Here is a 12,270-nt window from a genome sequence, read left to right on the forward strand (position 1 = left end):
TAATTTGGTTAGTTTTATGTTTAAAAAGATCCTATGGTGATTTAAAACATTTAAAAATAGTTTTGAAAAGGAGTTCTCTGATTAAAAATCAAATTTCTATAGTAGCTACTCATTAAACTTTAAAGCAAAATATATAGTTTAGTAATATTTAATGAAGGTACTGCTCTAGAAAATGTAGAAAAAAAGTGTTTAACTTACATAGATATAGTGTGATACTTAAATTGGGCTTCTTTATGATTGTAATTAATCCATTTATTTCCTTAAAATCAAAGCTATGCAATTATTTAAAATCTCTTTTCATTCATTATTAATTAATTTTTTAACTTTTTTATTTTAGGTTTTCCAGTTTACTAAAACAAACTCATTGAAATACGAACAAACATTTAACACTGAATTTATTAATTGTACTACACAACAAACAAACAAACAAAAATCCCCTCCACAATTCCCTACAAATCCTACAAAAAAACCCTCAGCACAAATGCAATTAATTTTTAAATACATACATTAATTAATTAATCAATCAATTAATAATATTATATTTTTATTAAAACGTAAGCATGATTTTGCTTTATTTTACAGTTTAACTGTTTAATTATAATAATTATAATTATGATTTGTTATTTTTTTTTATGAAATGAAATTAATTTTATGTTTTTTTTTAAGATTACTCTATAAATTCAAGCTGAATTTTTGCATTTGCATTTAAGTTTATGTTTATTCTTAAGAAATGTCCAAAATACAAAAAATGTCTACAAATGAGTTCGAATCAAAACTTATATAAATACATAATACAAATACTATATATGTAGTTATTAAATCTAATTGATATTAAAAATTAAAATATAGATTTTAATCTTAAACTATTATTAACTAATGTCTGTTTCAGTTTTTTTTTATATATAAAACATTGAATTCTAAATTTGTTTAGTTTCGAAATAATTTACACTTATTTTCTTAGGCTTTTTTAATCATAATGAAATGTGTATGCTACACATTTGTTAACATAAATATTTCATTGTGAATAAAATGGTTATTATTTCTCCTAGACATCCTAAACTTAATATAGTTTAAGCATTTAGTTTATTTAAAGTTGGATTAAAAAAATATTTTCTCTCTGTATTGTTAAGTGTCTTTTTGAATCTATATGTATTTATTATATATATTAAAAACAAATCTCTATGCCTTTGTTATAAAATACCAAATTTTTTCATAGTAATTATATTTAACTTTTGTATGTATTGTATATTTTGTAAAATCTTAATCTTAATACTTTGACTTTAATATATATTCACTAACTATATATATATATTATTTTTTTAATATAATTTTGAAACGCAACTACCAAAGTATTCAAACTCATCAAATATTTATATATGTATGCGCTATAATTTAATGAATAATCGAAATATTAGTTACTAAATATAGATATTTTTTGTGTTACATACAAAAATAATAATGATAATTTAGAAATCGTCAAAATATGTCTTACGTTAATAAATGTTAAAAATCAAAAAAAAAAAAAAAAAAATATAAAAAACGTTTCTTATTTAAATGAAGTTTTCCAATAATATAGTTTACAGGTGGTGAGTAAAATAGCTAGCGCTAAAGTGGAAAACAATAAATTTAATTATGGCTGCAGCCAGTGGTTATTACTATGTTCCTACGGCAATTAAATCTATGATTTGGATCTACTTGGGTGTCGTCTCTCTACTGATTTTGAAATCAGTGGCCGCTGTATCAACTAGAAGTTTTTTCCTCAGGAATTAACTTTCGACAAACAGTTCTGTTACATGCATCATTGTTGGTCATTATGAGAAATATGTATATTAGTTGTTCCTTCTGGGATGTCACCGGTGGAGTCATCCAAACTTCAACATCACACAGTTGGAGTCTCCCCCGAGGCATGTCAGACAGGACCTTAGAAAATACGAGGAGAGCATACAGAGGTATGTGCAGGATCCATTGGATCGTAGCTCGTATATGACAGCTTTGCACGACATTCATAGAGACGCCATCAATTCCACTGTAACAGGATACCGTATGAATGTTGTACTTGGAGGTCGCCCACCACCGATAGCAGACGCCGAGAAGATTCTGCCGCGGAAAACAAGAGTCATTCTGGCACAACCAAGATAAGGATGGAGCAACAGGCTTAATGCCTTCTGGTCCCGCATAGACCGTGCCGTCCTCAACTTATGCCCAGCATGTGGTCAGGGTCCTCATGATACCCTCCACATTTTCAACTGTCCAGCCAGCCCTACTTCACTACGTCCAGTAGATTTATGGACCCATCCAGCTGAAGTAGCACAATTTCTTGGACTTGATATTGCAGAAACCCCAGATTAAATATTGTAAAATTGCTGAAGCTGCTACAACAACAACATGAGAAATATAATCGCATTGAAAATGTTCTATGAAAAATATCAAATTTCCTGTGGAAAAAATCATCACTTTGGAAACTTTCTATGATGAATATCATCACATTGAAATTTTTTAAGGAAAATATGATCGAATTGGAAATGTTCTATGGAAAATATCATCGAATTTCTGAAAATGTTTCAAGACTCTGTAGTTAGAGATGCCCGGAAGAATAAGCTAAGACATACAGAGGCGGTTGCTGAGTTGACAGTCCTTGGCCGAATGAACTCCGGTCATTCCGGAGCGTAGAACCGGCTGTCTTGGGAATGAATACAGTCGTAATAGGTAGTGGATAGAATGATATTCAAAGGCGTCCGAGGTGTGCTTCTAATTGCCCGAGTGTTACTAAATAAGGAAAATAACATCGCATTGGAAATTTTCTATGGGAAATCTCATCGCATTGAAATTTTAGTATAGAACATATTATGACATTGAAAATTTTCTATACAAATAGCATCGCATTGAAAATTGTCTGTGGAAAACATTTTCTATAGAAAAATATCATCGCATTGAAATTTTTTTTATAGAAAAATAATCGCAATGAAAATTGTCTATAAAAATATCTTCGCATTGAAAATTTTTATATATTTCTGTAGAAAATATCATTGCATTGATATATTTATATAGAAACTCTCATCGCATTTATATATTTTTATAAAAAAAATATCATCGTATTGAAAAGTTATCACGAGATGTGCTTCTAATTGCCCGAGTGTTACCAAATAAAGAGCACCTCTGACTATCTTCCAATAGCTATCTAATAGCCTTCTACCAGACAGTGCAAGCATATATCGGAGAATATATTTTATTCTCCGATCACAGGCCTGATCTTCAGTACTTTATCAAAGAATATTTGAAATTGAGTTTTAAAATTGAATTTCGCAGTTAAAATATTTAATTTTTTTTTTAGTTTCTTTTATTTTACTCGCTTTGTCCCCAGAATAATAAATACAAACACATTTTAGTATAATTTTGTTTTTCTTTATTTAAATAAATGCAGTTGTTTTTTTTTGTTTAATGAATTTTGTATACATTTTCTAACCAAAAATAATAATTAAAATATTTAATTAATTACAAAAATTAATGTGTGTTGATGAAATTTTGTTGCTGATTTCCGTTTTTTTTTTTTCACTACTAATGACAACAATTTTATACAGTTTTCTTGTTTTAAATATAAAATAGAAGAGAAAAGATAAAGAGACATCAAAACCATCCACAACAAAGATGAATTTCGTATAACAAAACAAATAATGATTAAAAAAAACAATAACAGAATTTAATTTCTTTTTTTTTATAAATAAACGATTTCATTTTTTAAATTTAAACTTAAAATAAATTTTTGTTTTTCCCATTTTTCTATAAAATACACATAATTTTTTTTTATATATAATGTATAACAATTAACCATAGATCAGTAATAGTTTGAAGAGTGAGAGAGAGAATGAGAGAGGTGGTGGTAGTGGCCGGGGCTAAATAAATTCAAATATTTTACAGACGAAGACCAGGATTGCGTGAGCGTACAAAGTTCAAAAGTTCATCGGAATCTTCACACACAAATGGTTTAAGATGATGGCAGGCCACATCATGCCATTTAACGCCATCATTGTAGAAGTTGTTTAAGATGGAGAGGCAAGATTCATCATTACCTTGGGCAGCTTCACGATTATCGGGTTGAGCTTGATTGTAACCACCAGTATGAGACCAATCGCCTGTATTGCGCTGAGAGGTGGGACCAATTTTGGCGCCTGAACCAGACCAGAACCATCCATTCTCATTGGGGGGTTGTAAATCGGGACGATCACAGCCTGCGAAATTACACTTGCGACCAGAAGTCCAGATATAGCGTACATTGCCGCGAGCTATGCGTTGCTTAACGAATTCGTTTTCCTGGGGAGTTTCTAGGGAAACGGCATCCATACAATGACGACGACAAATGTTGCGGGCATCCAACCAATCGACTTCTAAGCTACGGGTGGGAGCATGTTCCCAACTGAAGAAGTATGAGTGAGAAACACCACGAGCATCACGATAGGAGGCATGTCGTACACCTAAGGGTTTAAAATAAGAAAAAACAAGTTAAAGTGAAGTTTTTAATGTTTTAAAGATTTGAATGAATTAATTCTTAATTTAATCTTCAAAAGCAAATTTTATTTTATCTCTTAAGCATTCCATTATAGAATTCATTACATATACATAAATTCATAGGCTTAATTCATTTGTACTTCAATCATATTGAATTCAATCCTTTGAGAATCCATTCTATAGAGAATTAATTCATTATTGAATCATTCAAGTTGTCTTTAATTAAAATCCATTACAAAGTAAATTTAAAAAAATAACTGAATGCTTCAATTTTTTGTTTCAATTCAAATCTTATTACAAATAGGTTTCAGATAATTTTTAATGATTAAAAATTAAATGAAGAAACATATATTTTGAAGTCTCAATAAATTTAATTAAAATTAATTATTTCAATTTAGATTAGATTTGAATTAACAAAAATTTAATTATTCAATTCGTTTTTTGGTAATGAATTACTGACATTTTTTAATTCTTAAATAAGAATTTAGTGAATTCTACTCAAATTTAAGTAATTTAAAGATTATAATAAAAAAACGTTCATTATTACTTACGATTGGCACAACTTCTAGGATCAGGTAACGCTAAACGTCTTTGAGCCAAAGTGACGGTGGCACCCAAAGCCAACAACAACATGGTACGTAGCACCGCCATTTTTGTTTGTTTTTTAAATTGAATTAAAACAATATTTTGTTATAAAATAAACTGAAATTAGAACAAATTAAATAAAAAAATAAACGAAATTAGTAAAAAAAATAAATAGCAACAGCAACTATTACGTTTGAAATTTCAAAATAAAATGAAAATGTTTTCAAAATTTTAGCAAATACACCTTAAATTGAAAACACAGGCCCTTCTGTCTAACAACAGGTGAAGTTTTATGTTGTTCATTGTTGTTATTATGGTTGGTACGGTCATTGGTCTTATTTGTTTAAATGCTGCTGTTAACCAGATGACCAGACGCACCCAATGATACGCTTGACTGACACAAAAACTTACTGTTGAAGTCACAAAAACAACAAAAACAAAAAAATCAAAAAATGTGTAACAGTTTCTAGATTTTGTTTTTCATTTGTCATCAATATTTTGGGGGAAATTTCAAATTTTCATTTATAATTTCATATACTACAGCAATTACATATTTAAAACAAATAATACCAAATGTTTGTGTATTATATTATGAAAAAATTAATCAATTCTAACGTATTCAATGACTGGAAAATTTATTTAAATACGTAGCAAGTTTGTATGTTTCAAAATTTCCAGCATACATATGTATGTATGTATGTTTGCATATAATTATATGCTTTTCATTACTAAATGACTTTTATTACCTTCATTAGTTTCATTTGCTTAAATTGTAGAATAAACAAATAGTTTAAACGGTTTTAATTTTTTTAGTTTTTGCATTGAACACAAAACAAAATCTTAATCAATTTTTTATTTAAATTAATTTCAAGTATTTTTGTTTTGTGACCATTTAAAAGTACATATATGTACATACTTATAAGTATTAACAAAATGTTTTGTAATCAATCGTCATGAACGTGAGAATTACAACGAATTTATTTAAATTGGTTTATGTAAAAAAAATGACAGTAAATTGTTAGCATGGAAATAAAATTACATACGAATATGTAAATATTTTCATCAAGGCAGATTCGCAATGTTCAAAAATTTGGCAAATACCTTAACGTAACTACTATTTTATACTATTTTTAGCAAATGCTTATTTTTTCTCACATGACTTTCAAAGGTGGTGATTTTTACACGGAAGACAAATAAAGAGTTAGTCAGAACAAACTTATACACACTATTCTAGCTAAAACTTATCCTTGGTCCAAAAATATGTCAGATATTATCTTTTCTGAATCATTAATATATCAGTTATTTCGCTCAAAATGGACAGCGATAAAAAAGTACGTGAAAAAATAATTAAAACATTTCAGAAAATCCAATATAGACTTTCAAAGAAATAGCTAAAGATCTGAAGGTTCATCATCACACTGTTTGAAATGCCATTACACAGTATGTATAAGGAAGACTTGAACATTGCATGAATACCTTGATCAGGAAGAAAAAAAAGGTCTAACAGATACTGGTAAGGCAAAACAAGTCGAACAACTCTTTCGAAGAGCACCAAACACTTCTCTTAGAAAACAAGACAGAAAGTATTGTCGGTCAAGCCCGACCATATAATACCCTACACTAAGCAAAGAGCAAAAACATTTTTCTTTTAAAATTTCAATAATATATATTTCTGAGTGATTTTCGGAAGTGGGCCTTATATGGGGGCTATGACCAATTATGGACCGATCACCATAAAATTAGGTCGTGTGATTTATATCTATATGAAAGTTTAATATGTTGAATTTTGTGAGTATACCATAATTTAAATTTTTAAGTGATTTTCGGAAGCGGGTCTATATGGGAACTATGACTAATTATGGACCGATCGTAACAAAATTTGGTGACATGAATTTTGTATATATTAATCTTATTTGGAGCGCAATTTGTGGAGATAAATTTATAAATTAAACATTTATGACCGATAAAGTCCAATTTCGGAAGGACATTTGTATGGGGACTAGGTGAAATAATGGACCGATTTCAGCCAGTTTCAATAGGCTTGGTCCTTGGGCCGAAAAAATAATAACTCAGTAAGTGATTCTAAGTCGATCGGTATACTTTAAGGTGGGTGTTAGACTAATATTTTTGGGCGTTACAAACATCTGCACAAACGCATTATACCCTCCCCACTATGGTTGTGTAGGGTATAAACAGCTCGTAAAGCTAAATGCTCTGATTCTTTTGTGAGCAAAAGCTAATGCTATGTTGAGGTCGTATAAAGTTCAGAAACATAAAGATCGAAATGTAGTAAAGAACTTACAAGGAAAAGAGCGACCGAAAAAATTGAGGTAAAATTTTATAAAAAAATAAACCTGTTGTGTAATGGATGATGAAACTTATATAGTGGCAGACAAGCTATTTGCAGTTGTGGCAAAAGAAGACAATCATTTGTGATATCAGGCACGATAAACACAGAAATATATATTATGGAGAGTCTACAAAAACGGCCTTACTTAAAACAGCACAGAGTGACTTCATATTTCTGGCCCGATTTGGCATCATGCCACTGTGAAAAAGGCCTTTGAGTGGTATTCAAAAAATAATGTAAATTTTGTACCACGGGAGGCAAATCCATGCAACTGCACAGAATTTCTGTCTGTGGAAAGGTATTGGGCTCTTGTGAGAAAAGAATTAAAAAAACACAGGAAAGGTATCCCAGGACATGCCTTATTTTAAGCGGACCACCTCGTCCAAAAAGGTAATGGAAGCAACTATAAAATGTTTAAAGGGAGGATTTCCGGAAAAAGTGAACGTTTAAATGAATTTGTACAGTATTTGAATAAATTTACGTATTTTTGAGAATATTTATATTGAGCGGTTTTAGTTTTATTTATCTTAACCCTCTAATGCCCAAGCATACCCAAAGCGCTCATCGCGAAAATGCCAATAAATGCAAATATAACTGATTTTGCATTTAAAAAACTCATGTAACAGTTGCTAAAAAACACACTTAAATTATTTTGAAAATCTTTCAAAGTTTTTGAAATGAAATATCAGTTATATTTGCATTTATTGGCATTTTTCGATGAGCGCTTTGGGTATGCTTGGGCATTAGAGGGTTAAGTTAAATAAAACTAAAACCGCTCAATATAAATATTCTCAAAAATACGTAAAGTTATTCAAATACTTAAATGCTTAAACATTAGAGGGTTAATACAAGTATAAGTTTTTTCTGGCCCAGTCTTTATTGCCCAGGCCATCTCAACGAGTTTGAAACCCAAGAGTTGGAGGCATTACTTCATGAAGATTGTTGTCAAACTCAACAAGAGCTTGCAAAATCATTGGCAGCAATTTCAAAACATTTGCGAGCAGCAAAAAATTATGATTGAACGCTATAAAAGAAAATCATTTTTGCACCGAATAATTATTTAAGGAAATTCTCTGTATTTGGTGGTGGCAAAAGGATCATATCTGTTATGAGCTGCTGAAACATGTACCGAACGCAGCATTGGCCGAAAAACAACCAGAATATGCGGCCAGACATGAAACCGTAATATTTCATCATGCCAATGCTCGGCCACATGTTGCAATACATGTTAAAAAGTATTTGTCCAGACCGCGTTTCGTCCGACTACTATTTGTTTCGATCGAAGCAGAATGCTCTCTCTGGGATTCTCATCACTTTGGAACAGAGTATCCGATATTGGCTCGATTCGTTCTTGCCTCAAAAGATGAGCAGTTGTTTTGGTTCGGAATCCATGTCTTGCCAGAAAGATGGGAAATGATCATAACTAACATTGGAATATAGAATTAATTACATATTGAATCATTCTAATTTTCCTCAATTCAATTCTATTAGGAATAGGCTTTGGGCAAGTTTTTCCAATTCATTTTGTAAATGCTTAAAAACAAAAACAAATTGAATGAAGAAAAATTTATTTTTAAGCTATGGTTTCATCGGCAAACTTTCTTGGAATGACCCATAGAAAAAGAATCGAAAGTTGTAAAATGTTGTTCTAATACATGCAAAATGTTTAGTTACAATTTTGAAAACTATATTTGAAATACATCTTTAATTAGACAAATGTTGACCCAAAAAGCGAAGTCTTAATGCCACATACATATAATTGGTTAGAGAGTTTTTCAAGTGTCATGTGTTATTTATGTTCACACTTATTCGTACATCATTCTTTGTCTTCTTTATTAGATTTTTTTTCAGATTTTATTAGTTTCATTTTGTATTTTTAAATCCGCTTGAGAAAATTGCATGCATACCTTGCAACACATTACAAAACTAAACATTATTATCATGTATGTATGTTTGGATGTAAGTCAACAACATCAACGACAACATCCAGCAGATAGATATCATTCATAAGAGTACGACAAAGACAATCATTCATTTAGTCAGTCACTCAGTCAGTCATTTAGACATTCTTACGTTCATCTAAATGGCCATGAATGTGTTAAAACCAAAACAAACCAAATGTTAAAGAAGAGACACACACCGCTGCTAAGTCATGCCTCACATGCCACTTGCATGCAGTCTGTATTTCTAACAAAAACAACTAATCGACCGATAGATGTAAAGATACAAAAGAACACTTGCTGCCACCAGGCCAACAACAGTTGTTGTCTTGTGTGGCAGTTATACTACCAGTAGCTTAAAACAGGCGAAACTTATTATAATAATAATTGTTAATGTTAATGTTTTCAGTTGGATTTTGAGATTTACAGACTAGACGGATTTGCCACCTCATTACGAAAGCCCACTTTTATATTTGCCATTCTTCATTCATTCATTTGTGCATTTTTATAATTATTAGATTTGTTTATTGCTAGAAAAAAAAATTACTGCTCGTAAAACAATTTAATAGTGTTAGTGTTACTTGGTATGTGTGTTTTTTTTTTCAAATATTTTCAAATATTTTGTTGCAACCACACATACCATTTTCATAAATTAGCACTTAAAAAAGATGATAAACTAAATTGGAGTGCATTGAATGAAAAAAACTGCTGAAGAATAGTTAAAAAAAATAGTAGTAAGCAGTATTAATAAAAGGTGTTTGCTTTTAACAATTGTGTGTTTGTTTTAATATAAAATTTATGGGAATTTTTTAAACAATGGCTATTTTATTTTTTTGGAATTTTATTTTGTTTGAAGGTACGTTCACAATATTTTCAACTAATGTTTATTTGATCTTACATGACTTTTGTAAGGTCTGATAACTTTAAACATTATAATAATGATTTCCATCTGTAATCTATTATACCTATAAAATAATCTAACATATTTTCAACTTGAATGATAAGACATTTATACCCTAGAGAGAAATAAATTGGCCGTGATTGGATAAATACCTTTCCCCAAGTATTTATCCAATCACGACCGTTTCTAGTTCATTCACACTATTATTAAAAGGGACCAGTCACTTTCACATGACATTGTCCTAGAATGGGTAAATTTACATATATTAACCATTATCAGAGGATAAATCACTAAACTAGTTTAAGCGTAGTTGTTTCCGTTTCTGTTAAAGGTTGGGTAAATTTGAGATTAGGAAGTAAATTGGATGCCAAACTATAAAATGTCAAGAATAATTTGACATTTATTTAGAAAATTTAACCATGGAACGACTTGGATGCCAACAAAATCATCTTTAGCGGTTAAGCCTATTTACAATTGAGTGGTATAGAAGCAAAGGCAGCCAACTCCACTTTTTTAGTTTCTGTGATAAATAACAAAAATATGTCTCTCTGATTCTCATATTTATTAGAAAGTATGTTCCCAATTATAATTTCCCTAAAATGTCAAACAAATGAAAAATATCAAAATGGAATGTCTAAGAAAAAAATAAATTAAATTCCAGTCATGACACAACAATATAAGGTGCACTCAGTAGAGAATAAATTCTCAATTATACAATTCTTGTAACGTCAAACAAAAGAAAATATAAAAAAATATGAAAAAAAAATCAAAATCAAAGTTTGACGTTATGGGGGTAAATATTGAAAACTCTCTCTAGTGATTCTACCTTCTACAATTATTGTATCATGAATTCCAGTTTTGTTGAAAAAATCAATCCTGTGTGAAAAGAAATTGAGAAATTAATTTTTCTGAAATAAAAATGTGAAAAATTAATGTTTATCGCTAACAATGTATAAAAACGCGCCCAAATTGAATGAAAATATAAAGTGATAACATCCATAGTTTGACTTTGTAGGGGTAAATATTGAATAAAAATAAATGGGCAAATTGAGAAAAAGTAACTGATTATTTGTTTTGTTTGTTTATTTTGTTTTTTTAGACTTTAGCTCATAAACAAGTACTTATGTATCAGATTACATGCCAGCCATTACTTAACTACTTATATGTAATGCAGGTGGTATGTAGTAGTCATTGGAAAGTAAGCTGTTCGGTAATTGCAAGTCATTACCAAATTTTAGCTGGGTACCACTCAAGGGCCTTTTTTCTATAGTGACATGATGCTAAATCGTGCCAAAAATATGAAGGCAATCTGTTTTAAAAAAGGTAAAACCTATTTTTGTAGACACTCCATAATGTACATAAAGAAGTGGCTTAAAGCGAGCATAACTTTTAAATGAAACAACGTATGTTAACATTTTATACATGAAATTAAAGGTAATTTATTAAGCTTTTACAAAAATATAACTGTAGGTTTATGTGTCTTTATTGCGAATACATTTTCTGGCTTTTCTTCTTGTGCCTCCCATTAATAGCTGCACAACTTTTCTTCCCACTTCTACCGTTATTCAAGCATATTTATTCCACTTTGTTCTCATCAAAATCTGGTTATTTACTATACCTGCACTCTTTTTCAATTTACGTTTAACAATTGCCCAATATATCTCGATTGGACGAAGATTTGTGCAATTTGTTTAATTGATGTGTTTTGGTATAACATCAATATTATTCTCATTATACAATTTCATAGTTGTATTTGAGTAATGACAACTTGTCATTGAGTAATGACAACATGACTAAAACTTTGTATCAGATGTGTGATGTCTTATAAATGACAATAATCGCTTTTCCAAACTATCTTTTTATATAATTCTGAAAATTCTTTAAAAACATGTCTGAAAAGCTTAACTCTTCAAACCACAGCTGCGGATTGCGTTCCAAATTAATATTTTTGTTAAATTTTACATATTCATATTTAAAGGCCACACAACCTT

General features: G+C 29.9%; 2 protein-coding genes across 3 annotated transcripts in view; one reads left to right on the forward strand and one right to left on the reverse strand.

Annotated features, from left to right (window-relative positions):
• The window catches only part of Ziz (dedicator of cytokinesis protein Ziz), a 65,627-nt gene extending 65,151 nt beyond the window's left edge, over positions 1–476 (forward strand). For both annotated transcript variants that reach the window (XM_065502573.1, XM_065502574.1), the window contains exon 15: positions 338–476. In XM_065502573.1, the coding sequence (XP_065358645.1) occupies positions 338–354 (17 nt within the window). In that variant the 3' untranslated portion in view covers positions 355–476. The remainder of the gene's footprint in view (positions 1–337) is intronic.
• Positions 477–3,380: 2,904 nt separating this feature from the next.
• LOC135950343 (uncharacterized) overlaps positions 3,381–12,270 on the reverse strand; it is a 36,073-nt gene continuing 27,183 nt past the window's right edge. Inside the window, exons 2-3 of the mRNA XM_065499890.1 lie at positions 5,055–5,205; positions 3,381–4,469 (exon numbers count right to left, since the gene is read on the reverse strand). Coding sequence (XP_065355962.1) covers positions 3,910–4,469; positions 5,055–5,154 — 660 coding nt within the window. The 5' untranslated portion in view covers positions 5,155–5,205 and the 3' untranslated portion in view covers positions 3,381–3,909. The remainder of the gene's footprint in view (positions 4,470–5,054; positions 5,206–12,270) is intronic.

This window comes from Calliphora vicina, chromosome 2 (assembly GCF_958450345.1).
Source record: "Calliphora vicina chromosome 2, idCalVici1.1, whole genome shotgun sequence".
In the NCBI taxonomy this organism is placed as follows: domain Eukaryota; kingdom Metazoa; phylum Arthropoda; class Insecta; order Diptera; family Calliphoridae; genus Calliphora; species Calliphora vicina.